The 26,673-nt window shown below is 52.1% G+C and overlaps 11 protein-coding genes; 4 read left to right on the forward strand and 7 right to left on the reverse strand.

Annotated features, from left to right (window-relative positions):
- Positions 1–452: 452 nt before the first annotated feature.
- RCC_07646 (uncharacterized protein) lies at positions 453–971 on the reverse strand (the record flags this gene model as incomplete). XM_023772902.1 has 2 exons in its annotated part: positions 453–555; positions 625–971. 2 exons carry the CDS (start codon positions 969–971, stop codon positions 453–455), a joined length of 450 nt encoding a protein of 149 aa, XP_023628670.1.
- A 659-nt stretch (positions 972–1,630) lies between these two features.
- Positions 1,631–3,878, reverse strand: RCC_07647 (probable vacuolar ATP synthase catalytic subunit A; the record flags this gene model as incomplete). XM_023772903.1 has 3 exons in its annotated part: positions 1,631–2,587; positions 2,641–2,692; positions 2,752–3,878. 3 exons carry the CDS (start codon positions 3,876–3,878, stop codon positions 1,631–1,633), a joined length of 2,136 nt encoding a protein of 711 aa, XP_023628671.1.
- Positions 3,879–4,248: 370 nt separating this feature from the next.
- Positions 4,249–6,078, reverse strand: RCC_07648 (related to F-box domain protein; the record flags this gene model as incomplete). The annotated part of the gene is made up of 1 exon (XM_023772904.1): positions 4,249–6,078. The coding sequence occupies one exon, from the start codon at positions 6,076–6,078 to the stop codon at positions 4,249–4,251; it is 1,830 nt and encodes a 609-aa protein (XP_023628672.1).
- Positions 6,079–6,953: 875 nt separating this feature from the next.
- Positions 6,954–10,064, reverse strand: RCC_07649 (uncharacterized protein; the record flags this gene model as incomplete). The annotated part of the gene is made up of 1 exon (XM_023772905.1): positions 6,954–10,064. One exon carries the CDS (start codon positions 10,062–10,064, stop codon positions 6,954–6,956), a length of 3,111 nt encoding a protein of 1,036 aa, XP_023628673.1.
- A 290-nt stretch (positions 10,065–10,354) lies between these two features.
- RCC_07650 (related to dephospho-CoA kinase) lies at positions 10,355–11,446 on the reverse strand (the record flags this gene model as incomplete). Its single annotated transcript, XM_023772906.1, has 1 exon — positions 10,355–11,446. One exon carries the CDS (start codon positions 11,444–11,446, stop codon positions 10,355–10,357), a length of 1,092 nt encoding a protein of 363 aa, XP_023628674.1.
- Positions 11,447–11,502: 56 nt separating this feature from the next.
- On the forward strand, positions 11,503–13,448 carry RCC_07651 (probable membrane-bound O-acyltransferase domain-containing protein 5; the record flags this gene model as incomplete). XM_023772907.1 has 6 exons in its annotated part: positions 11,503–11,524; positions 11,577–11,621; positions 11,674–11,773; positions 11,825–12,843; positions 12,896–13,214; positions 13,271–13,448. 6 exons carry the CDS (start codon positions 11,503–11,505, stop codon positions 13,446–13,448), a joined length of 1,683 nt encoding a protein of 560 aa, XP_023628675.1.
- Positions 13,449–14,128: 680 nt separating this feature from the next.
- RCC_07653 (uncharacterized protein) lies at positions 14,129–16,739 on the reverse strand (the record flags this gene model as incomplete). XM_023772908.1 has 4 exons in its annotated part: positions 14,129–14,944; positions 15,181–15,729; positions 15,789–16,113; positions 16,219–16,739. 4 exons carry the CDS (start codon positions 16,737–16,739, stop codon positions 14,129–14,131), a joined length of 2,211 nt encoding a protein of 736 aa, XP_023628676.1.
- Positions 16,740–17,637: 898 nt separating this feature from the next.
- RCC_07654 (probable nucleoside-diphosphate kinase) lies at positions 17,638–18,388 on the reverse strand (the record flags this gene model as incomplete). XM_023772909.1 has 6 exons in its annotated part: positions 17,638–17,769; positions 17,825–17,955; positions 18,021–18,124; positions 18,178–18,221; positions 18,278–18,308; positions 18,369–18,388. 6 exons carry the CDS (start codon positions 18,386–18,388, stop codon positions 17,638–17,640), a joined length of 462 nt encoding a protein of 153 aa, XP_023628677.1.
- A 470-nt stretch (positions 18,389–18,858) lies between these two features.
- RCC_07655 (probable glucosidase II catalytic (alpha) subunit and related enzymes, glycosyl hydrolase family 31) lies at positions 18,859–21,875 on the forward strand (the record flags this gene model as incomplete). XM_023772910.1 has 2 exons in its annotated part: positions 18,859–18,943; positions 19,012–21,875. 2 exons carry the CDS (start codon positions 18,859–18,861, stop codon positions 21,873–21,875), a joined length of 2,949 nt encoding a protein of 982 aa, XP_023628678.1.
- Positions 21,876–23,784: 1,909 nt separating this feature from the next.
- Positions 23,785–24,925, forward strand: RCC_07656 (uncharacterized protein; the record flags this gene model as incomplete). XM_023772911.1 has 2 exons in its annotated part: positions 23,785–24,000; positions 24,065–24,925. The coding sequence occupies 2 exons, from the start codon at positions 23,785–23,787 to the stop codon at positions 24,923–24,925; spliced, it is 1,077 nt and encodes a 358-aa protein (XP_023628679.1).
- A 219-nt stretch (positions 24,926–25,144) lies between these two features.
- Positions 25,145–26,652, forward strand: RCC_07657 (related to Maintenance of mitochondrial morphology protein 1; the record flags this gene model as incomplete). XM_023772912.1 has 2 exons in its annotated part: positions 25,145–25,175; positions 25,235–26,652. The coding sequence occupies 2 exons, from the start codon at positions 25,145–25,147 to the stop codon at positions 26,650–26,652; spliced, it is 1,449 nt and encodes a 482-aa protein (XP_023628680.1).
- Positions 26,653–26,673: the final 21 nt, after the last annotated feature.

Here is a 26,673-nt window from a genome sequence, read left to right on the forward strand (position 1 = left end):
TTGCTGTTATTCTGGAGCCTCTCCCTCTCAACTTCCTGCGTCGTCGTCAGGTCGTGGCTGCGACAAGGGTCATGTGGCTAACAATTGTGGCGCAAAACCAAAACCACCTCTTCCTCCTACTTCCTCATCTCAAGCTACAAACACATTAGGTTGGTGAGATACTGACCTTTTGACCTATTTCGCTTCAAGCATGCAATCTTTCATTGACGGCTCTAAAATGCTCTATATTCGTGACTTCACGCATGAGAGATCGATAGCATCGCATCACCTGATGAGTGAGACATGGCGAAAAACGGGCACACGTGCCTCTGGAAGTACAGATGGCCCGAATTCGAGAGCAGGTGACCGACGCCATCTATTCATTCCTACACGTCCAACACGCAAGCTACATGTACTCCGCCTCCTCCAACCTCCAACGCACCACCACGCCACTTCCCTGCAACCCCATTCCATCATGACATGATGTTGGTCCCAAGAGGATCAGTAGGAACAATGTCGAAATCCGTCTCGAACCCATTGAACTTCAGGTCCGCCGGTCCAGTGATGTTGTAAGACCTGCTCTCTTATCAGTACAGTACTCATCAAACCATGAAAAATCCCCATGATTTGCCGCCAAAAACATACGCATCATAAGAGTCAAAGATCAACGAGACCTGCAAGTGCGCGACTTCGTCCTCACCAGGAGGAGGCACAAGTGCTAGGACAGTAGGCTCATACGCCCTCTTTGCACTCCACTCCAGCAATTGGCAACTAGCGAAATAGGTGCTGGCAGTCCCAGTGCAAACCGCCTTGAAGCTGGGGTAAGGTTCCGCCTCAACACCCGAGATGTCGAACGTGTAATGGCATGTATCAGTGCAGTCGGCAATGAAGTTTCGGGCGCTCCATCTGTAGTTTGATGGTGGCTTCTCGAGTGCCTTCTGGGCGCCAACGAAGGCCGCTGAGGCGGCGAGGAGGATGGGGAGGTACTGCATTTTGATAAAGTGTGAAATGTGATATTCGCACTGATGCGGGAGTTGACGGTATTATATAGGTACCCACTCTACTCTACTAAATTGCTGACGATATATATAGACTTGTAGCTTCATCATCCAACAAGGATTGCTTGCCCAGGATCTCCAAATTGATGATCCGTGTTTCCTACCCTACAAAGTTGGCAGCAGTCAACCGAAGATACTGCGAATATCACTCGAAGCGGTCAGGCCCCCTTTCTATTGTGCCAATTATGAGAGTTATGATGTTGCGAAGGTGCCAGCATACCGTGAGGTATGGTACTGGTTCCAATCTCGACAATYGCGTATTGTATTCCAAACCGACGAGACTGCCCTACCTGGAGCAATCAAAGATCTTGTGCTTGCTGCAACAATGATAGCACAAGTTAGGAGATTTGTTTAACGAGATCTTCGACTCTACGTAAGGCTGCTGCTTCTCATCTACATCTACCTGTTCGCGAGCACAGTCGTTGATTCAATTCAAGGAGAGCCGGCAGCCTTCAATTCCACCGGCCCTCGTGCGAATCGCATGAGCATGACAATTGCATCAACAACCTCGCAGTTATTGACATTCTATATTCCCGCTATCTACACAAAGCCCAGACTCCCTGATACAGCACATTGCGAGCTCATCACATATTTTACTCGTCAGTCACGCTCGCAAACTTCTCGTTCATCCTCTGCATCAGCTCCTCGTACTTCTTGACCACAGCTTCCTCACCATCAGTGGGGAGCTCAAACTTCATACTCCTCAGATCAGTCTGAATCTCTGAAGTGGCCTCGCGGACCTTGGCCCAGTGGTTGCCCTGAGAAATGGCCTTTTGTGCCTCATCGTGGAAGGTCATCATAGCCTTCATCATCCACGCAGTCTTCCACAGAGGACAGAACTGGTCGTAATCACTGTATCCGTTCTGCTGGAGGAAGTCATCCTTGATGAGAGCCGCGACATCAAGAGTGATCTTGTCCGAGTCACCAAGCGCGGACTTTCCAACCAACTGCACGACCTGATCCAAATCTTCAGAGGTCGAGAGCAGCTCTCGAATGCGGTCACGGTATTGGGGGAACTCTGGGTTGTGCTCCGCGTAGAAGGGGGCCAGAATTGTGGTGTACTTGGAGTAAGACTGCGAGGTGTTGATGGACGGGAAATGCTTACGCTGAGCAAGCTTCTTGTCGAGTCCCCAAAAGACCTGAACGATACCAAGCGTGGAGCTAGTAACGGGGTCTGAGAAGTCACCACCTGGAGGTGAGACGGCGCCGACAATACTGATACTGCCCTGACGGTCAGGAGAGCCAAGAGCAGTGACCTTTCCAGCACGCTCGTAGAAAGATGCCAGCTTAGCACCAAGGTAGGCAGGGAAACCTTGATCAGCAGGCATTTCTCCGAGACGACCGGAAATCTCACGAAGAGCCTCAGCCCAACGAGAACTGGAGTCTGCCATCATGGCGACATTCTTGCCCTGATCGCGGAAGTACTCGGAAATCGTAATTCCAGTGTAGATGGAAGCCTCTCGAGCAGCCACGGGCATGTTGGAGGTGTTGGCGATGAGACAGGTACGCTTCATGATGGGCTCTTTGCGGCCGTCGAAATCGATGGTGAGCTGGACGTTCAAAGTTAGTCATTGCAAATGAGATGCATCTGAAGAGCTCATACCTCTGGAAAGTCCATCAACACTTCGGCCATCTCATTTCCACGTTCGCCACAGCTGTAATATTCTAATCAGCATTCGCCTCATAGAGTAAGATTGTAGAGGTGACAACAAACCCCACGTAAACAATCAAGTCACTGTTAGAGAACTTGGACACGGCCTGGGAAATGACAGTCTTGCCACATCCGAAAGCGCCTGGAATACAGACAGTACCTCCCTGAACGACAGGGAAGAGGGCGTCCAAGACACGCTGCCCAACAATGAATGGATCACCAGAGCTGAGCTTGTCGGTGGAAGGTCTGGGGACACGAACAGGCCATTGGTGCATCATGGTGTACTCGCTCTTCTTTCCCTCGAATTCAAGCTCCAACATCTTCGTGTCGACAGTGTATTCACCCTTCTCTGCAATCCAGGTGATGGTACCCTTGGCACGAGGTGGCAGGAGGATCCTGTGGTCGCTGAGCAAGCTGTTCTCAACCACCGTACCAAAGATGTCGCCACCTGTGATGTGGTCTCCCTTCTTGAACTTGTCGCTTGGTGTGAATGCCCACTTCTTCTCGCGGTCCAGAGATGGGACGTCGATACCTCTGGGGATGTAGATGCTCTGAGACACGTCGCTGATGGCCTTGAGAGGTCTCTGAATGCCATCGTAGATTGTCTCCATCAAACCAGGTCCCAGCTCAACAGACAATGGCTTGCCAGTCCTGGTCACAGGATCACCGACAGTCACACCTGCCGTCTCCTCGTAGACCTGGATGGTGGCCTTGTCGGCGTCGATACGGATGACCTCACCAACGAGGTTGTCGTATCCGACCTTGCACAGCTCRTACATGGCACATCCCGTCATGTTTTGAGCAACAATGACGGGACCGGAGACGGAGAAGATGGATCCTTGGTTCTCCTCATCTTTCTTCTGATCCTTTTTGGGTGCCATCTTTGCGGGTGGTGCGGAGGGCGGTGACTGGAGCTTTGGTGGTTCCTCCTCGGACAGCTCCTCGAGGCTGTCGAATTGAGTGACGGTGAAGCTGTAGGGTGGTGGCGGGCTTCGTTCGAGCTCCGGGCTGGGAGGAAGTGGAAGCTTGTATTCGGGTGGAGTGTATGGACGCTGCTCGTCGCTGAGGTCAGGCCCTAGCTCAGACGGGGCAAAGCGCGCTTCGACGGATTGCGAAGCCGCGGACGAGTTTATCAAATCGAGAAGAGAAGGTCTGTGAACAAGTCGTGGACGAGGTCTGAGTCCCAGCATACAACTGTGATCAGAGAGTCGATGAGTATGGCAATAATGGGAACGCAGTGGATGCTGTGCAAGGTTGCTGAAAGCTCCAAGCAAGCTTCACTTCCGCGAGTCGACCTTTCGCCAAGAGGACTGCTACGAAACCTAACCAAAGTTGTACGTCCCAACATGGCAACCACAAGTAGAGAAGACAGCGAAGGATGAGCCTGCTCATTCTCGAAAACTAATTATCTTATAAAGACGCCGTATACCTATTCGTGAGGGTATCTTGAGCATCTCCTGCCCACTTCATAGCAACACAAAAACCATGGTGTTCGTCAGTCCACATCATTGTATTGCACAAACGCCATATCCCATGCATTCCATATCACGTGCATCTCCCTCATCGCCAGAGATCCTGCTTACTTGACCTTCTCTCGTGTGAAGACGTAATCTTCCCCATACCAGGTGGTGGCTTGAGGAAGTGGCTCATACTCGTTCCATGCGTACCGCCGCTGCTCGTGCTACCCCAACGCCCGCCGTTACCATCTGCAGTCATTGGACGAGGAGCCTGATCTTGCGGAACTGCAAGAAAACCACCGAACCCGTTCCCTACAATCACAGACTTGCGTGCCTCGCCACCGAATCCGCCTTGCGCCCATTGTGGACCCAAACCTCGTCCAGCACTGTACGCGCTCAACGGTCGACCTCCTGTCACGCTCGTACTGCGGTCTCTCCCTGCACTTGGAGGCGAGATGGATGTAAAGACCCATTCTAGCTCATCCATGCCTTTGGAAAATACCTCCAAAGTCTGATTGAACCCGCCACCGGCAGCGCGTGGTGCAGGGTTGTTGTATGTCGACGCAAAGCTGAGATTGCTCATCTTACTGTTGAGAGAGCCGCCTTCAGAACCAAACGGAGGCATTATCGGTGGAAGTATTAGAAGTTCGGCAAAGTTTGGATCCCGAACGTAGAGGGTGGAGAGAGCAGGAAGAGAGTTTTGGTGGAGGGAGTGGGCCAGGTATGCATAGTACGATTCGGCCGGCTTTTGTAACCCATGGGCATCCTCGCTGCCAGAAATCTCAAAGTGCAGGGTTTTGAGAGAAATCGACGTCAGAGGTGCCATTTGCGCTGTTGCGAGTGACAGGGACTTTGTTACAGTCTCTACTATTGAGAGATGACGGATCGAGCTTGCAGCCCAAAGGACGGATCCCAATTCTTGTATAGTGACACCAGTATACTCCAAAGTGAGGGAGAAGAGCATCTCGCGAATATGAGTAGCCTGCAGCCATGAGGTCAAACCTTGTGCGGTGATGTTAGGAAGATCCTTCAGCCGCAGGGTCTGGAGAGGTGGAAAGTCCGGCAGCTGACCTGTGGATGGCAAAAAGATGCTGTCATCCATCCAGGGCATGTCTGTCAGAGTCAAGTCATGCAGTGCTGGAAGACTCGCCAGCACAATTCGAAGAGTGGTTGGCTCGAGCGCGAGGTTCGTCAAGTCCAATATCTCAATTGCCTGCCAATGGCGGTGGGTCAACAGCTCCAGTGCATCTTCCGATCCGCTACGATAGCTCATCTTTCTGAGATCGGGACATCTTGACTGCAGCTCCTGCCTCAGAGGCAGACAACTTGGGTCGCCGTTGTAAAATCCGTCCGGAAGATCCACATATCTCAGATTCTGCATCACCGATATGGTGCGAGCGAGTTCAGCCTTGGCCGTTTCCCTGGCCATGTAAGGAATCTTCAAGAACAATGTCTGCGCGGCCAGATTGGGTTGCTCTCTCACAGTCCTGCAGAGCAACGACAAACGAATGTTGGGGATATCAACAGGCTCAGGAGCGCTCCTTGCGCGGAAGTGTTTTGCAGCCTTTCTTCGCTTTTCCGCCAGCACTTCCTCGAGCTCGCAGTAGTGCACGGCATCTATGCGCACGCTAGTGTATAGCTGCTGCTGGCCGACGGCATACCACTTGCGGCACGTTTGCGCACAATGGGCGAGGTCACGTAGGTCGCAGAGCATGCATCCCTCGCCAATCTGGGAAGACTCGCATGAATCGTAGGTGTAATCTTGAGTGTGTGGGCAAACGTATGAGAAGATGTTGGCCAACACCTTCTCGGGAAGACGCGTGGTGAAGTCGCGACCGCCACGAGCATAATTGGGGGATCGATACGGGCTGTTTGGTGGACTCCTCTCTCCCTTCATTCGCGACTTGGAGCGGAAGTGCTTGAGGAAGCCCATGGTGGATGTGTGTGTGGTGTGCGTACGTGTGCGTGCGGTGACGTTGGTGGGCCGTGATCGAAGATGATGCGCTCTCGGTCAGGGTTGGGCTGCTGGTCAAATACTAACGCGGCATGGCAAGTGGCAACGTCAATGTCAAGAATCCGAAGCTCGCATGTCGACGAAGAAGCAAGCAGACAAGCAGCACGACTGACAAACAACCCGGACGACGATCGACGTTAGGGGTCAGAGTGGCCGAATGACGGCAAGTTCGGTAAGTTGCGGCTCGCTAGGTACAAATCTAGCCCGTGCATCTCGCGGGGTTCGCAAGAGGCATTTCCCCTGTGATCCTGTGAAACGCAGGTTTCACATCTCGCATGTACCGGTCGAATGTACCATGTTTCGCTAGCGGAGAGACAGAGTCGATGGTTCCAACATATGTACCCTATTCAACGAAGTAAGGTATGCAGATATCTCGCATGCAAGTCCCAACACCCGGCGATATAACCAGCGGTCCGCAACATCATCTCCGTGACGCCAGACAGGCGTGATATCTTGGTCTGCTGACATTGTATCTGCCGACTCTTTCCCGGCCATGGATTCCGAGCAACGAAACCCAGGTAGCAAATAGGTTACAGTACTTCAGGATTGATCTCGACCGCGAAGGTTTCACCACCCTGTATCCAATGTCATGGACAAGAGTGTGGGTGACAGATTTCGGCCAACGCACCGCGGCCACACAAGAGCACAATTAAGAATTACGATTGAATGTTCATTGATTGTCATATCTTACAACTCCAAGGCTAACGATAATCTGTTGGCACAGAGTGATGAATTCATTCCAACTCCATCCCTTAAGCAATCATTCATGCCAACATACGTCTTGCTTGCCAACATTAGCGCCGGGAGCCTGACCGTGAATCTGATTGATTCCACACCGAGTACGCACGCCCACTTGCCGTACCCGATAGCACGCTGTCACCCCTGTGGCTGCCATGCAGTGCATTTCCTTCTTCCATCCTCTCCCACGCACGCTCACTCGGGCTCAATTTAGAACTTCTGTCACGGCTTGATCCGTGTGAGTGCTGCGAACGTTGTTCGGCCGATCTCTCACTGACAGACTCAATCTGAACAGACTGAGCCTTGGCAGCTTCGTGACTACTCGTCACACGAGCACTGGCGGCGTTAGGGTCAAGAGTAGGAGGCTCGACTTCCTGCCACGATTGGGCTTCCCACCCCGAGAATTGATAGCGATCATCTTTGTGCCTCTTTCCGCCAGATTCGTCGCTTTCAGTGACGGAGAAGTTACGATGATTGCGAAGCCCGCCTTCCTGTATGGCTTTCCATTCCTCATAGGACAAGGTTGCGCCGTTTGGAATTGCATCGCTCGGAACTACAATGGCCGGTGTCCTTTCCGTTACTGATGATTCCAGTGGGTGTGGCGTGATCCAGCCCTTTCCTGCAAAGACGGTCGGTCGCTGTCCACGAAGTTTAATTGCATCCTGCGGATGGAAGCTTTCATCTTCGAATGAGCTGATGACACCCGATCCTTGGCCCTCAGAACTGAGCACTGCGTATACAGGAGCGCCGACCAAAGAGTGTAAGGGCATATCTGATCTGGAGCGATGGGATGAATTGCCGGACGACTGGGCATCGCTATGCTTAGATGGGTGGTGACTGCGGTCTGATGTTCTTCTTGAGGAGTGATGAGAGTGAACATTGAATCTTGATTGTGATTGATGGGAATGGTGATGTTCGACTCGGTCCGCACGCCCTTCACCTTGATTGTCACTCATGGAATGTAGAGTTGATTCTCGCGTGGTCGAACGATGGGCCTCCAGAATTTTGCGTTCTAGCTCATCACTCGGTACACCACCATCATGCCAGCCCTCGCCAAGTTCCTCAAATGTGAGCTCAGAGCGTACCCTAGAGATCATACTAGCAACTGAGCCAATCACAGATGTAAGTCTTGAAGGTTTGTTGGTACTCTTCTTTGGGAGAGAGCCGTGATCGGTACTCTGCGAGAGTCGAGATCTCTTGGCCGAGCTTTTCGTAGAGGAAGGCTCCTGCCATACATCATCCCTGGGTGAGAAGCTCCGCGTTGATGCATGTCTTGAGTGTTGGTGGTGTTGTTGGCTAGACCGAGATATCCCTTTCGAGTGCTCACTGCGGATAGACGATCTCTCACTGTCAGGCTGAGTGATGGCACGAGGCGAGTGACCAGATCCTCCAACTGTACACATTGGGCTATCCAAATTTGCTTGTGCGCCCCGAGCCTCTTCTCCGCCTGCCGGCGACTCTCCTGCGTGTGATCCACTGGTGTTGGGCCGCCGCCCTTGAGAAGAGCCCGGGTTTGGTAAACTTGGCAAGACACTGGTCCCTTGGATGCTGTCACGGCTCCCTCCATGTCTAGATTCATGTCTCGGTGAGCTAATTCTTGAAGTTTGCCTTGGACTGTTGTTCCCCGAATGAATCTTTGGTGTGGCGTCGGCAAAAGTCTGTGAAGCTTTGACTGATGACTTATTGGAACCAGAGTGGAACGAGCCATGGATGGAGCGTCCTTTTTGACCATGCGATTGACTGCGACCCATTTCCTCGCTTTTATTTGCTAGCTCAGAATTGACCGCAGGCGAGGGGGACCTGTAACTCTGGATGCTCGATATTCTTGCTGGAGTAGAATGCCTCGATCTCTGCTCTGTATCATTCAATTCACCAAGTTCTTCAGATTTCTCTCCCGGGAAGTTCATAGGGGCTGAGCGCGGTCCTGAGGAATGAGCTGATCTGTGTTGAGAGACAGCTGGCCCGATCCATGCCTCTCCGATCTCTTCGAAGCTGATGAAAGATGACAACTTCGTCGGTGTAGTGTGAATTGATGGTGGTCTCGTGGACGCTGCTTTGAAGTCCCTGCTCGCCCTGGATGGAGAGCGCGAGACTTCTGCCTCGGCGGTCGTCTGAATTTTCCCTCTGTGCTCATTGGAGACGGTGTGCAGCGGCTTTGACTCTCCAATAGATTCATTAGATCGTACTGATTTACCGGAGCCCGCAACACTGATGCAAGGCAGAGCGCCCAACATCAGCGCGTCGTCGTTGTGCAAATCAGTTTTCTCCAATTCGCCGTGAGCGATATCACGGGTGATGATGATGCCAGCCCCCTTTGCAAGTTGTTTTTGCTCACGGGCAAGAGCTTTCTTGTTCTTCCTTTCTTGCTTCTTGTTCTTCTTCTTCTTTCCAGCAGGTATTTCAGCAGTTACAGGAACCGTAGGCTCTGCCACATCAATGGCAGGCAATGCCGCTACAGCATCGTCTACACCAGCAACGCTCAGAGGAGCCACCGTAGCCTCTACAGCTGCCTCTTTTCGAAGACTGCCTGAATGACGGACAAGTTCTACTTCCTTTGGGGTTGATTTCCCTGACCTTGGAGAAGGCTTCACCGCTAGTGTCTCCCTCTTTAGTGGTGAGTAGTCCGACTTGGGAGTTGCCAGCACGGGAGTTTCCCTCTTTCGTGTCGAGATGGTGGGTTGGGAGGGCTGATCTACCACAGGCGCCTCCTTATTCGCTGCTGAAGTGGCGGATACGGCGGGCTGTGGGAGGGTTTCCTGTGGCTTCACATCCGGAACTCTCTGCATTCGCGGACGGGATGTACCCACTCCTGGGGGGAGCTTGAATCCTGGCGGTTCGACGTTTTTGACAACCTTTTCGCGGGCTACTTTGTTGGTTGAACTTGGTCTTGCCGCAGCGACAGCCTGAGCCGCTCGCTGCTTCTCCTCGACGGTCGCCTTGAACAGCTTTCGCAGAAGGTTTCCTTCTATCGGTTTAACTTTCGTGGATAGTAGAGCTGCATCGCGCTTGGTCTCAGCAGCCACAATCTCGACATCTTTGCGCGGCTCCGGGCGCGATGCGAATGTGCGAGATGAGCTGAGCCGTGGCGCCTCCCAGACGGTTGCGCATCGGTCGTCCACAAATACGTTCTCATCCACCGCGCCGCTGTCAACCTGTCGGAATGCCATGTGCTGAGGGGCAAATGCGGCGATGTTGCCTTTGTCGAGTCGAAAAGCCTGCAAGATGGATTTGGAGTGAGAGGAGACTGCCAGGATGGCTTTGAGCAGCTCTGTCGGTGTGAGCGTCGGTGTGAATGGCAGGCTTCACTTCATATCGAATTGGATAGGGTATGTTTTGGAGAGGAGAGGACTGAGTGATGGAAGCGGCTCAGCGCGATCACCCACGCCGACGTACCATGATTTTACTTACATTGGACATTGTTCATGAAAGCGTAAAGCATTTCCTCTGAAGATCTAGCTCACAGCTTCGCCTTCTCGAGCCGCTTCTCCTGCTCCCACTGCCGCTTGATCCACCAGCTACGAACGTAGCTCCAGCTCCCACTCATCACTGCAAGAGGTGGACACAGGAGGAGCAACCACCCCCACCACTGCGGGCTCCCTGTCTTGATCTGCGCCATGACCTGATCTATTTGTCTCTTGAGATCATCTTTCCCGCCATCATTCCACACGACTACGCCCGCTTTGTTGCCACGTCTGAGACATCGTTCAGCCTTGTCTCTGACATCCCATTGCGCCGCTACGCGGTTCTTCGCATCCTCCTCGGTCAAATGCTCATCCCGGGCTCGTAGTCGCTCCATCTGTATCTTCGCATCTTTGACCGCAACGACCAGAATCGTGCCACACAAAGGCTCCCATCCAGACTCGAAGAGCAGCGGCACGTCCAGAACTACCGCCCAATTGCCTCTTAGATACGCAGAAAGCATCTGCCTGTACATTTCCTTTCTGATTGCAGGATGCAYAATCTTGTTCAGCGCCTGCCGGTCCTCATCTGCGCCCTCGCCAAATACTCGTCTACCTAGAGCAGGGCGATTGAGTGCTCTGCCCTTGCCACTGTGTCCATTCTCTCCCCCATTTTCAGGCGTCGGTGGAAGCAGCAGATCTGGCGTCGATGGACCAAAGGTGTTTACAATCTGCTGATAGCCCGAAGTGCCGGGCTCTACAACCAAACGAGCAACTTTGTCGGCATCGACGATTGGTAGGTTATAAGGCGGTGATGAGAGGATCTGAGACACGGTCGATTTACCTGTGGCAATGCTGCCTGTGAGTCCAAGAAGAAGCATTCTGGAAGAGCTTGTCTGCGTGTCCAGATGCTGTGTTGATGTAAGAGCGATGGACAGGGTGTTGACGATGGAGCTCAACAACTTCCCCCGAGGTTGCACCCAGCTCGCGGGATGACGTCGGTCGAAGCTGCCGATCAATTTCTCAAACCACGAGGAATGAGACGACAGAAGCCACAAGGTAGTTTCACTTGAGCGTGGCACCCACTCAAACCAACCTCTCACCGGCCCACAAGCTATACTCCACGACCGAGCCCCACTCCACTGTGCCATGCCGATGCTCTGGAGACACGAAGCTTGAACCAATTCTCTACTGGGAACTGTCAACCATGCTGCCCTATATCAATACTCGTATGGTCATCTCAGGCGCCCCAAAAGATCATCTCAATTTACAATTCTCTAGCGTTCGAGTATGTCGCTGGCAAGCTTGGAGCCTCAACCGATGAATGTGAGTCGGCAAACACCGCCTGATCGCAGCATCCCGCTGATCCGTGCTGCAGTCAAACTCATCGTCCTGTTCCTGATCTCATACCCACTTGCGGCGGTGCTCAAACGTCTGCCAGACGATAAGCCTTACCTCAAAAACATCTTCAACATCTCGTTCGTTTCCAACCAAAACTCGTTCTTGCCAACATACTGACTCCATGACAGGGTAGCTGTTTTCTACCTGGTAGGCCTCTTCGACCTATGGGGCGGACTGGTTGTCATCTTGATCGATGCGGTTGGAACATACCTGATTGCTGCATATGTTGACGGACCTTTCATGCCATGGGTCGGCTTTGTGTTCCTCATGGGTCACATGTCCATCAGTCACGTCTATCGGATGATTGAAGATGCACCCAGTTCGGTCGATATCACCGGAGCTCAGATGGTCATGGTCATGAAGCTTTCCGCGTTCTGTTGGAATGTGTGGGACGGTAAGCAGAACCCAGCCGATCTGAACGAAATTCAGAAGGAGCGGTCTGTAAAGAGCCTGCCCGATATTCTGACCTACGCTGGCTTCGTGGCCTTCTTCCCATCAGTCATGGTCGGTCCAGCATTCGACTTTGTGGACTATGAGCGTTGGATCAACACCACAATGTTTGATCTCCCACCCGGTACGGATCCATTGAAAGCTCCGCCAACCCGCAAGAAGCGAAAGATTCCRCGTAGCGCCACCCCAGCCATGTTCAAGATGGTGACTGGCCTTCTCTGGATTTTTGCTTTCCTGCAGCTATCAGCATACTCCAACCCTCAGGTCGTCCTTAGCGATCGCTATCGGGACATGAACTTCTTTTGGAGAGTTTATCATCTCCATATGCTCAGTTTCGTGCAGAGAATGAAGTACTACGGTGTTTGGACACTGACCGAGGGTGCTTGCATTCTCGCTGGCATCGGATACAAGGGTTTTGACCCAAAGACCGGCAAGGCAGACTGGAGCAGACTGACAAACATCAAGCCCACTGGTGTTGAATTTGCACAGAACAGTCACGCATACCTCGGAAACTGGAACATCAACACGAAYCACTGGCTGAGGAATTACATGTACCTACGTGTGACTCCAAAGGGACAAAAGCCAGGTTTCAAAGCAAGTCTAGCAACTTTCGTGACCAGCGCCTTTTGGCATGGCTTCGCACCAGGTTACTACATGGCATTCGTGCTAGCCAGCTTCATTCAGAATGTTGCGAAGAGTGAGTCTGTTGCATTGGAGTATCAATGGTTACCGCTGCTGACCGTCTCCAGATTCTCGTCGTCTTCTTCGACCATTCTTCATGACCCCCGACGGCAAGAAGCCCACCGCGAACAAAAGATACTACGATGTTCTTACATGGCTCGTCACCCAGCTTGTGTTCTCCTTCACCACAGCACCCTTCATCCTGCTCAACATACATGACAGTACTCTTGTCTGGGCACGAGTCTATTTTTATGCCATCATCGGAGTGACGGCATGCAGTCTGTTTCTGGTCACGCCAGGAAAGGCATTTCTGGTCAAGAAAGTCAGGGCACGCACAGGAGCTGGTCGGCCAGGTTCTCTCAAGAGGAACGAAAGCCAGGAAAGCTTGTACGTGTCATTCTCAAATCGGTTCACTTTTCATACTAACCATTTGTCAACTTCAGGCAAGGTGCAACTCTCGGTATCCCTACTGCGCCAGGTGACACGTTCGACGAGATGGTCGATGAGATCATCGAAGAGGTTAAGAGGAGGCGCGGTACTGCTCCTGGACCAGAGGGTGCTGAATTGAGGAAGAAGGTCGAGGTGGCGTTGCAGAACGCAGGCGGAAAGAAGGAGCTGTAGCGTGGCTCCTTCAAGAAGTCGCGCCAGGAGTCAGCACAGGCGATGCCATCGTCCAACAGAATTGATGTGCGTGATGCTTTCGAGCCCGAAGAGCCAGCACAGGCGATGCCATCGTCCAACAAAATTGATGTGCGTGATGCTTTCGAGGCCGAAGAATGGCTGAGACTGGGATGGTCAGATAAGTAAGGCAAATTATAGACGGCATAGGGTCATCAATTCGCACTCTCAAAAATCTGCGTGCAATGCTTCTTCAAGAAAGCATTTTTGCAAGAATTTCTGTAGTGCCTTTCAAAGTCTCATCTCGTGGAGTGTTCCTCGTGTCAACAGCTTTGGCCTAATCCTAAAAATCTTGCTTTACCAGCATTGCCCCCAAGCGCCTTGTCCTTCCATGTTTGATTTATGTGTAGGCTGTCGGAGATAAGAACCCATAGTGTCGAGCGCGTCTCGCGATCGTCACTCTTAACATGCTATACGGTTTCGATAGTATTCGGTCGGGTAGAAGGTTAGACCAGGAATCTGCCATTTGGTTCCACGAAGGATATCACTTGCAAGTCGAGTATAAAGACTAGCTCGAGATGCGGAACCAGAGAATCTGCCCATAAATCCAAATTTGCCATAGAGCCGGTAAAGCTGTCGATCCCCACAGAGGCTGATTGATACCGCCCTAAAGCTTCAGTGTATCATGCCGTATAGGGCGCGGGCTCGTACCGCTGCGACTTGCTGATTTCCATCGGATCGAAATGATTCCAGCTCTGACTGTTAAACACCTCGTTGAAAGCAGCAAAGTCAATCTCATCGAATCCACTCGAGTCGATGCCAAAACTCCCCATCGCCCCCACAGGGGCATACGTATCAGCGCCTTGGTACCCAACTGTCTGATATTGCGATACAGGGGTTTGTTCAAACTGCAAAGGCTCCGGCTGCTGTAAGCTCCATGTCTCTCGCGGAAGGTCATGACATTCGATCGTTGGGGTCATTTGATTTTGGCCGCCTGGAGTATCCGTGACAGTGCTACGATTTTGATAAGGAGACATGGTCGACGTGCCAGTCGAGGTAGCTCTGCCCAAAAGCACATCCACGCTAGATCTAGCCTTCTCTGCAGGGATTCTCCTAGCAGTATGAGCTCTGTTTTGTAGTCTCAACGATCTTGCGCGCTCAATGATGGTGTTGACATGATGCCACGCTGGATCGTCTCGTTTGGACTTGTACACAATGTCCCAATCGCCGAGTATTGGGTCGAGGACAGCCCAGGCACTGTTTGAGAAGCTCTGATTCGCATTCCAGCCTAATTCCGCAACTACGACCGCTATGCAATGCCACTGGATGTAGCCGCGGAAATACCATAGGCAATCGCTTATCCGGTCGTCGGTAGCAAGTAAGTGCGAGAGCTGAATGATTTCTACGGAAGCCTGGAGGAGGTGCATGCGCTCTCGTAGCGACATCGTCTTTGAAGGAACGGTCCCAGAAGGGAAATCGACCATCAGCCGAGCCTTGATCTGTCGAGATGTCAGTCCAAAGAGCCGTCAATATGTGGACTGTGCAACGGAGGAATATTCTTGCGGCATCTGTGATCTTGTTGCGAGTATGCTGCGACGTGCCAGCTTCGCTGAGAATCGCTGAGATCATTTGGGTTGACAAAGTCACTCCTGGAGAGACTCAATACGAGGCGAATCGTACTGCATCGTTCTCACCCCGACAATGCTGTCTGTGAAAATGGTAACATGCGACTTACCAGCATGCATCCCACGAACTGATTGCACATCCAGTCGTGCGGCCGCGAGATATCAAGATGCTCCATGTATTCATTTTCCAGCCTCCTTTGTGTCCGTTCGAGCCATTCAATTTGTTCCTCTCGCATGCGGTTCGTTGTCTCGGAAGGCTCAAACGTCGCCCATTTCTTCTTGATTTCAAGTAATCCAAATATCAGGCTGTGTATCTCAAATCTCAGTATCGGAAAAGTCGTTTCCGTGATCCCATTCCGTGCGTGCGGCGCCTGGGACATCCCAGGGGCAATATCCCAGTCGTTGAGATTCGAAGGCATTCGAACAGCATGGTTGTGCAAGAAACTCGGTTGCCTGGAGCTGCTCTCCTCAGCCGATCGCGACTCTAGACCACACAGATGATACCAGAGACGACGCCGCAATTCGGCTTCGAACGGCGAGAAGGATAACCCTGGATCCTCATGTAGCCGCATCATTTGTGCTGATCGTATTGCCAAAGTGAACATATGCTTGATGCTTCCTCCTCCATGTCTGTGATTGGGAATCTGCGGAAGAGCGATCTCAGGGTTATTCAGTCTCGTACCGAAGCAGCTGCGAAGAATGTAATAATATCACGTACCATGTACAGTATGAGCGACTGTAGCGATTCCAACGAAGGTACGTCGAAACTATGACCTACAGCAGACTCAAAATGCCGGCCAAAACGCTGCATCAGCTCCTCCCGGCTCTCCCCAAACCTCTGCCGAGCCTCACGGGCTGTACATGAGCCCAGTGCTGTGTAATAAATGCTGAACAAAAGTGCGTTGGTCGATGGTGACACATTGCCGATGTTGTCAATTACGCCAAACAGCTTCTTTGCAAAGGTAGGGCAGTGGATCACCTTGACCATTGGATCAACCCTAGCAACGAAAAGATGCCAGTACTCGAAGATGCGTCGGACAGGACTAGAGCGAGCACAATCATTAGCTGTGACTTGGTCGTGGTCTAGGAGAAGAAGCGTAGTATATAAGCGGTGCTCAGCGTGCTCAGTCCGTCCGTCAGGTACTTACGGATGCTGAGACGCTGCGGCGCCATGTACACCAGATGACACGTATTTGTGTAAGAGAGACTGCCCAGAGTCATCTTGGGCACACTGATCCGCGACCGACGAACGTGTCAATGCTATCAAAGCGTCCGTGACCAGAGATTCAGAGTTAGAGGCCTGTGCAGCTGAAGGCGCAGATGTTGATCGACTCAGGCTGCTCAAACCAGGCGTCAATTCGTTCTGAGGAGAGCCTTGATCCGAGCTTCCAGTATCGTTCTCCGACTTTTCAGGCTTTAGATACTTAACGAGGTCTTCCAAGTGGCGTTCGCGTGGCGTCTTGTCCTTCTTGTAGGGACCTCGTTTTCGTTTGGCGCCAACCTCGGGGGCAGGATATACGCATTGCAGACTTGACTTGCTGCAGTTGTCACACCCTTCATTCGATTTGTTGCACCGGATTTTTTTTCGCTTACATGCTATACAGGCAGCTGGCTTGTTTATGGAGTTCTGTCTGTGGATGAACTCTCCCAAGAGGATCTGATCGGACATTCCGTCAGAGAGGCTCCGCTGAGTAGGCTAAGGTAGTATCTGTAGCGAGATACGAAATCGGCAGTCCAGTTGCAGTCCAAATAGCTCGTTGCCTAGCTGGGTTCGCTGCAGTAACGCAAGAGCTACATTCATTCCAGGGATAGGCCGCGACTTTCTTCAATCCAGAAGCAAACGTGTTTAAAGTTCTCGGATCGCTGGTTTCCTAAGATGGCCTCGTCGTTGCACCCGCTGCTGGTCATGGTGTGTGAAATGTCCATGAAGTCAAAAGGTGGAGATGGAGGTTGGCCGGCATTCGGCGAAGTGGSATCAAACTCGCTAAGGCGAAGGATCGATTCCTCAGCAAAGGCGACAGAGAATTAGGATGCTAGTCGAATGAATCACCAAAGAGGTTTATCGATACATGTGACGCAGTTAACAACGGCATAGTCTGCTACGCCTATGTGCCGTGCCGAAGTACGTATATTCGGGCCCGATGATAATTGGCTTCCTGCAATTTGATTCGTATGCAAGTCTTGTAAGACGTTCACATCACATTTTTCGTTGTGCTTTCACGAATACGAAAGAACTAGAGCCCATGCTCTGTGGTCAGAATTCTTGGATGCACATAAGGAACAGTCAGGAGAATTTCGCAGACGCCCAAAGGTCTTTGGTCGATGTCGTGAATGAGCATGGCATTGGTGACAGCACTCACCCTTTCCGGGGACTTGCGTCGTGAAAGAATCTCGACGGCTCGTGAATGTTTGCATTTTGTTTCCCTATCCTGCGTGAAGGAAGCCCGCATGTGGAGCCTTCTCTGTCATCGCCGCTTTTTGGAACGCATTACTCCATCTATACCGTACTGCGCCAGTATGTGTCGTTGTTCATTGCAGCGTTATATTTTTGAGGTCGGACCATGCATCTACTTCTCGTACACCCAGTCGTGCTGAGCAGACTTCCAGCTCTGAATCTCGCTCTTCTCGAACCAGAGAGCGATCTCCTTCTGGGCAGACTCAACGGCGTCGGATCCGTGGCAGACGTTGCGGCCGACATCCTACGAAGAGCTGGATTAGTGGTTGAGCTGCAAGCAAGGTCCAATTCCGACTTACAATGGCGTAGTCACCACGGATGGTGCCTGGCTGGGACGCAGCTGGGTTGGTGGCTCCAAGGAGGACACGGCCAGTCTTGACAGCGTCACGTCCCTCCCAGACCATGGCGCAGATTGGGCCGCTACCCATGTCTGACATGTGGTCAGTCGTGATTGTCCGTGTGCTTTCTCAATCCATTCTGCTCCCTTTCACGTACAGGTGACGAGACCCTTGAAGAAAGGCTTCTCGCTCAGGTCGGCGTAGTGCTTCTCGAGGTGCTCCTTGGAGGCGGTGACGAGCTTGATGGCAACGAGCTTGAAGCTGGAAAGGATCAATGTCTGTCTCTGTGGGAGTTAGGGATCGAGGAGCCCTACCCTCTCTTCTCGAAGCGGCAGATGATGTCGCCGATGAGTCCACGCTGAGCAGAAAGTCAGATCACTAGGGCCATGTGTCTAGAGGGGGAATCGTGTTTACCTGGACACCATCTGGCTTGATGGCAATGAAGCTGTTTGAACGTCAGCATTGAAACTGTCCTCTGTGCCGAGATATGTAGTCTTTCACTCACGTCTGCTCGGAGGAAGACATTGTGTAGTTTCTGGTTGGATTGGTTGAGTATGGAGGTGTTTGGGGGATGATTCAAGATGAAGAGATCTTGACCGCTGAATGTTTTTTGGGGGGAAGGTGGGGCACGATTCGATGCACCTGCAGTTTCAAAGGTTTCCACTTCAGCTACCAGGGTCTAGGAGACGGTAGGTCAAGTCGAGTAAGTCGTGGACTGCTATCCTCCATCTCTATCGTGCTTTTGGATACAACTATAACACTGCGGAGTTTCGCAGCGGTACCTTCGACATCGAGACAGCCACAGAGGTAATGGAGATTCGCAAAGCCTCAGCTTGGTCGCTCGTCACAGCATCACGACGGATATATCTCCGAGTTTCCGAGCTACGCGTACCATGACTTTTGGGGATTGAGATCCCACAGCCTATAAACACGTCAATCGCATTGCTGGTCCGCCATCAAAATCACGACTACATAGCCAATCGTTAGGAGGAACAATGCGTGGCTCCAACAGCTCATGGAGCAGCTGGATCAGCTTCACGCTCTTGCTTGCGACGCTTTGCTGCTTGATCACGCCGGCCGGTGAGTTCAATCGTGGAGCATTGGATAGTCTCCTGTGAGCTTTCTCGGCCTCTAATCCCATACGACAGTGACGGTTAAGCACGAAAACTTCAAAACATGCGATCAGTCTGGGTTCTGTAAACGAAATCGACTCTATGCCGACAATGCTCTTGCTACTTCATCATGGGAATCTCCTTACCAGCTGGAACGATCAACCATCAAATTCAACGACGGTCTCTTGACGGGAGTCGTACACAAGAAGCTGGCCAAATCTGAGGAGATTGTCCGACTCCCTTTTAAGCTTGCATTCTATGAGTCGGGAGTCGCCCGTGTCACGATTGATGAGGAAAAGCGTCAAAAGGGTCAAATCGAACTTAGACACGACAGCAAGGCGAGGAAAGAGCGATACAACGAGGCTGAGAAGTGGGCAATCATTGGAGGTACTACCATCAGTACCGGTGCGGCCATTGACAAAGACTCAGACAAGGACACAACCAAGGTGGTGTACGGTACTGGCAGCAAATTTGAAGCCATCATCCACCACTCGCCGCTCAGCATTGATTTCAGGCGGGACGGTGAGACGCAGATCAAATTCAACGATCAGGGTCTGCTCAACTTTGAACATTGGCGTGCCAAAGTTGAGAAGAAGGTGGAGGAGGCGAAATCGGACGAAGAGGGCAAGACAGAGTCCACCAACGATGCGGGAGAAGATGAAAGCACTTGGTGGGAGGAGTCCTTCGGTGGAAACACAGACACCAAACCCCGTGGACCTGAAGCCGTTGCCCTGGATATTTCATTTCCCGGATACGAACATGTCTATGGCATCCCCTCTCACGCTGGTCCACTAGCATTGAAGGAAACTCGCGGCRGAGATGGCAAATACTCGGACCCGTATAGGATGTACAACTCTGACGTGTTCGAGTACGAGATGGACAGCCCGATGACCTTGTACGGCAACATTCCCTTCATGCAGGCGCAAAAGAAAGACTCCACCGTTGGTGTTTTCTGGCTGAACGGTGCAGAAACTTGGGTGGACATTACCAAGAAGCCATCCGTCGCCAATGCTTTGAGCCTCGGCGTTGCTGGCAAAGTTACAACCAACACGCACTGGATTAGTGAGAATGGTTTGCTGGACGTATTTGTCTTCCTTGGTCCAACTCCGCAGGATGTCATTGGAGCGTACACCGATCTCACTGGCACACAGCAATTACCACAGCATTTCTCTATTGCCTACCACCAGTGTCGCTGGAACTATGTCACAGACGTGGACGTCAGGGATGTGGACAGGAAGTTTGACAAGCACAGCATCCCGTACGATGTCATTTGGCTTGATATCGAATACACTGACGGCAAGAAATACTTCACTTGGGACTCCATGACGTTTTCAGACCCTCTGGGCATGCAGAAGCAGCTCGACGAGCACGAAAGAAAACTGGTGGTCATCATCGATCCTCACATCAAGAATGAAGCGAACTATCCCATCGTAGACGAATTAAAGTCGAAGAATCTGGCCATCAAGAACAAGGATGGCAACATCTACGAGGGATGGTGCTGGCCTGGCAGCAGTCACTGGGTTGACTGTTTCGATCCCGCAGCCCGGAAGTGGTGGTCGGATTTGTTCAAGTACAGCAAGTTCGTTGGTGCTGCTAAGAACTTGTTCATCTGGAAYGACATGAACGAGCCTTCGGTGTTCAACGGACCAGAGACGACCATGCCAAAGGACAATTTGCACGCCGGTGGCTGGGAGCACAGAGRTGTTCACAACATCAACGGYATGACTCTCATCAACGCCACGTATGAGGGACTCCTCGCTCGCGACAAGGAGGAGGAGAAGCACAACGTTCGTCCTTTTGTCTTGACCCGCTCTTTCTGGGCGGGCAGTCAGCGACTAGGTGCCATGTGGACTGGAGACAACCAAGCCGAGTGGTCGCATTTGGAAACATCAATTCCAATGACGCTCAGCATGGGCATCAGCGGGTTTCCATTTGCAGGCGCTGACGTTGGTGGCTTCTTTGGCAATCCTGACAAGGAACTGCTCACGCGGTGGTACCAAGCAGGCATTTTCTACCCCTTCATGCGTGCACACGCGCATATCGATACCCGGCGCCGAGAGCCGTATCTGGTAGGCGAACCTTATGAGGAAATCATCACACAGGCCGTGCGACTCCGATACAGCCTCCTCCCTGCCTGGTATACGGCTTTCCACGAAGCTAGTGTCACCGGCGCTCCCATCGTCCGCCCGAATTACTATGTCTTCCCGGGTGACGAAAGAGGTTTCGCGATTGATAATCAGCTGTACATTGGAAACTATGGCCTGCTCGCCAAGCCTGTTACACAGGCTGGTCAGACGGGACAGCCGATCTACCTGGCCGACAAGGAGAAGTACTACGACTACTTTGATTTCTGGACATATGAAGGCCCAGGAGAAGTCACCGTTGCCGCACCTTTGGACACAATTCCATTACTCATGCAGGGTGGTCACATCATCCCACGCCGGGATCGCCCCAGAAGGAGTTCGGGATTGATGAAGTACGATCCACTTACCCTTGTGATCGTGCTCGGGAACTCGGGCGACGCGGAAGGTACATTGTACCTCGACGATGGCGACAGCTACGACTACCAGCAGGGCGCATTCATTCACCGTCGCTTCGCATACCAAAGCTCGACTTCGACGCTTATAAGCGAGGATCTGGGCACGGCGGGCAAGAAGACCAAGGAGTATCTCAAATCGATGGAAAAAGTCCGTGTGGAGAAGATCATCGTCGTAGGTGCGCCTGCGGCGTGGAAGGGCAAGACTGAGGTGGAAGTAAGCGAAGAACAGAGCAGCAAAAGTGCTTCAACCAGGAAGGTCGGTCTAGACTTCCACGGAAGCGAGGATGGCAAGGCAGCCTGGGCTGTTGTCCGCGATCCAGCTGTCGTTGTTGGGTCGGGATGGAAGATTTCATTTGCGTAAGCGCCTCGTAAAATTGTTGACAGCGAACGCCATGCGGTCTATGTATCTGCACGCGACGGCGCTAAGGTCAGCCACGGCGGCCATGTGTCTGGAGGTTAGAGTTTCTCGAAAATGGAATGAATACCTACTACCACAGATTATTACACTTCTTGTCCGACGTTCCTAATAATGATAAGATTTCGCTGTTCGGTGTAGCTTGACGGTGTGGTCTCTCACCGAGTCTTCTTGGAGGTCGCAGTGCGATCGCATCATGTTGCAGTGTCTTTCGTCCTCGTTGAGAGACGAGACATGATGTACGCCTCCACGCCTCACGAATCGGTTCATCTTTCCCGAATTTGCATGGACGGAACTGGATCGACGCCTCCATGTCAAATCCAAAAGCTTGTCCGTCGACCATTTCTTATCACCCCTCTCCCACAAATCACTCGCTCCGGCTGATTACCACCATACCACGTCGAAGGCGTCTGCACTATGCAGCCCATATTCCACCACGTGTTCGAGACCTCGCGAGTCAAAGTGAAACGGATAGGTTGATAATCGCTCGAATTTGGAATGGCGTTGACGGCGCTCAACTGCAGGACCACGCACCTCCCAGACTTCCTCCGACGCGGTCGAGGTTCGGCCGGTAGGTTATTTGTCAAGGCAAGCTTCCAGTAATCGCATTGTTTGACAGATCCTATCGCGATGCGATCAATATATTGCAAGCACAGCTGCAGGATGCGGCCGCTGCTGCTACACTGCTGCATCGTGCGAAACTCCTTTCGGACTCGGGTGGGTGTGACGGCGTCAAATCGAGCATATTCTTATTGCTGCAGCCATTCTTTTTATTTCAAACCATTCCTCTGCGGACATTCCGAGAGACTTTAATATCATGCCTCCGTCCGCCCACTACAGCAGGAGCTACGACAGCTCAGCTTCCCTAGACACTGATATGCGTTCTGCAAGGTCCAATGCCGCCACCTCTGCGGCTCCAACAACATCATCCTCTACCTCTGCTTCACATCCCTATCTCGGAGACGGAAAGGTCATGGCCATCGAAACTTGGACAGCCTCCATTCCTACCAAACGGGCCCACGGGATATCGGAAGACATTGATCCAGTCGTCCAAGCATATCTCGAAACCAAGATGGCCTTGTTTCGAAACGCCGCCAGCAGTACTTCACTACAGTATGCAACTGGTCCAAGACAACAGTAGCCATGAGGTCAATCCAAGTTGTAAGCTCCTCAAGCAGTGGCAGGTGTCACCGGCATTTCTACAGCTCCAGTGCTCTGATGCGCAACGTGCGTTGTATCGCGATACATATATACTTTCACTGGCGTAGTTGTACATGCCAAGGACACGAGCAAGGACGAAGAGCTTGCCGTACTACTTTACCACTGGCGGATACTTTTATGACGACGATGAAGCTTGCTGCACACCCAGTATCTTGGTTATCACGACGGATCATCCACGTTCTCCGATCGTTGTCACCGTGGACGCCATATATTGTCAGACATCCGGTGTCCCACACATCTTCTTTCCCTCCTGTCTGGAATCGTTAAGAGATGTCGACACGCGATCATCTCTAAAATCACCTCATCACTATCTCCACAGCATCATCAATACCAGTTGCCCGCCTTTGTCATGCAGGCACCGTGGACCTCCAAAACCTTGCTTCCGTGCAGGCCTGTTAGGATCAACGCAATGTACTTTCCACATTCTCTGGACGGATATTTGCACACTGGTTCAACAACTCGAATACACGCTGTTCCCTATCGATACTTGACCTCGGGCCCTAAGGCGATATTGTTGGCTCTGGGTGGGAAACCTACTCTCTGAAAGAAACCGAATCGCATATGTTTGACAGCCGTCACCAGCTTGCATGATGGCGCAGCTAATTTGTTTTGCATCGCTGGCTTGCTCGAAAGAATGCTGACCGACTCCAACGGACAAACACCTTCAGATCCAGTCGGCTTATCACCGACAGCTGTTGAATTTGAGGATGGAGACGTTGGCTGGCAGGCTCTGGGTCCTGCCATAGCTCTCACGACTGTTTCCTCGGTAGTCGTTGGCTTGCGATGGTATGCGCGATGCAAGATCGTTCGACGTGTAGGGCTGGACGACTACATCATTCTTATATCATTGGTATGTCTTCAGCTTTTGTACTAAGGGACCCATCATTTCCACCGAACTGTGCTGACTGCGACAGATTCTCGTCTGGATGATGTCTGGTCTCATTGGAGCGAGTGTGCACCACGGTGTAGGCAAATATCATGGTGACGTTAATACCAACATGATCGCGAAGCTCATCGTCGCACAAAACTCAGTCTGGGCGATTACAGTCAGCACTACAAAGGCTTCCATCCTGGTACAATACTTGCGTATTTTCAACAACCGACGCAATCGAATTACGTGCTACATTTTGATGGCCAGCCTACTACCTGCCACTTGTTGGGGTATCTTTGGCGGCATTTTTCTGTGCAATCCAGCCCGCAAGCTCTGGAACCCATATTTGCCTGGCCACTGTAGAGATGCCCAGATCTATTGGACCTCTGTGGCAGGCGTTGACATTGGTCTCGACATCCTGGTTCTGCTACTCCCCATCCCATCCATTTCTGGCCTGCGCCTCCCTCGAAAGCAGAAAATCGCAACGATGCTAGTCTTCCTGCTTGGCTTTCTTGTCTGCGCGGTAAGCGTTGTGCGAGTCGCTACCGTGGTGGGCGCCGCAACGCAAGGCGACCTGATCATGAGCGGAATATGGTCCATCATCTGGTCGGTGACAGAGGCGAATGTTGGTATCATTTGTGCATCACTGCTGGCCCTCAGGGTATGGATTGTGAGGATCTGCCCAAAGCTCATGGAAGAGACAGAGCCACCCCAAAATGCACAACGCCTTCCAATGATGGAGAATGCAGAGGCGACGTGGAGATCGGCTGACTCTGAAGCACCGACGCTTGGAGCAGATGGCAGTTTGTCGACCATGCAGTTGAAGGTCCCGGGCTCATCTCAGGTGTATGATCTTGGCGGTATTCAGGAAGCAGACATTGTGGACCCACTTATGGCGACTTAATCGAGTAGATGGTAAAAGCATAGAGCAGTAGAATAGAGATTGATGATAGTGATTAAGGTACTTTTCGGGAAGGAAGGCGATGCGGTTAAACTTTCCACGACGTCATTTCATGGGTCGACATCAATTCCGATCTGCTTTGCATGTGCATGTATTCGAAGAAACCAAACGATACCTTCGCCATTGGACGTTGTTGGTGTGTGGAGAACGGACTGGTTGAAGATGTCCAAGGCCAAGCAGCAGGCACAACAAAGTCCGCACTTCCTACGTCTCTGTTCAATCGGCAGGAAAATACTAAGCCAAACCCTCCAGATGTCCAGGGCCACCCTCCATCCTCGGGCTCGTTCGCTTGGGGATTCCTGCTCGGCCAGCTCACCCTCGCGCTGATCCTCTTCATCTTCATCAAGTTCTTCATCTTCGGCGATGCTCCCTCAGCCGATGAACGAGCATCGACCCGAGCGGCCGCCCGCCGCAATCGCACGCTTTCGCATACCCGACAACGAACGCTGTCCACCGCTCTTCGCCCTCGTCCCAGTCTTGCAGCTTCCGTGCTAAAGCCACGTACAGACGGCGGTCTCACGGTTCAGAAGATCTTGGAGAAGACGTACTACAATGTTCATGGCCATCAACCAGAGAGTTTGGATTGGTTCAATGTGCTCATAGCACAGACGATTGCACAGTTGCGAGCCGATGCACAGGAGGACGAAGCCGTTCTCGATAGTCTGAATCAGGTCCTCAATGGGCCAGGGAAGCCGAGTTTTGTCGACGAGATCAAGGTCACAGAGATCAATCTGGGAGACGAATTCCCGATTTTCAGCAATTGCAGAGTGATACCCGTGGACGAGAATGGCGTGCCGCTCAAAGAWCTCACTGGGCAACGGGGGGAGCGACTTCAAGCGAGGATGGATGTAGACTTGGGTGATGTGGTTACATTGGGCATCGAGACGAAGCTCGTGCTGAACTACCCCAAGCCATTCATGATGGTGCTTCCCGTGGCATTGGCGGTCAGTGTTGTGCGGTTTTCTGGAACTTTGAGTTTGAGTTTCTCGCCGTCCTCGCAGGAGAACAATGAAGGGCATCCTTTGAACCCCACGGGCCATTCTCCGACTACCCTTACTTTCACTTTTCTGGACGACTATCGGCTGGATCTGAGCGTTCACTCTTTGATCGGAAGTCGAAGCCGACTGCAGGATGTCCCGAAGATTGCGCAGCTAGTGGAGGGAAGAATCCATCAATGGTTTGATGAGAGATGTGTGGAGCCGCGTTTCCAGCAGATTGTGCTGCCGAGTCTATGGCCAAGGAAGAGAAATACACGTGGCGGCGGAGATGATGAGACAGTTATCGACGACGGGCTCAGCTCGAATCCAAAGGAAGGAAGTTCAAAGGATCCACTCCAGCCGCCGGACATTCCAAAGACGGAAAGAACTGTCAGTACCCCGGCGGATGTAAATCAGTCAAGTAGAACTAGTGGTCGCGAGACGACTGCCGAGCAGAGGACACGCAATTGGGCAGCGCAGCATTCCGGCACGGCGGCCAAACAGAAGTCGGAGATGAGCGAACTTGAGAAAGCTGGCCAGGAGATGCGAGAAGCGGATGAGCGTGCGAGGAAGAAGGAGCAAATTCGAGCAAAGGCGACTGGGTCCGGTGATGCCAGTGACTTACGCTTGCGGACCATCCGAGAAACGAGCTACGAAGGCACGCCATCTTCGGGTATACGAGCAAAYTCCTAGCTGTGGGTTTTGACTTGTCGA

The sequence above is a fragment of the Ramularia collo-cygni genome (genome assembly GCF_900074925.1).
Source record: "Ramularia collo-cygni strain URUG2 genome assembly, contig: RCC_scaffold12, whole genome shotgun sequence".
Taxonomy (NCBI): domain Eukaryota; kingdom Fungi; phylum Ascomycota; class Dothideomycetes; order Mycosphaerellales; family Mycosphaerellaceae; genus Ramularia; species Ramularia collo-cygni.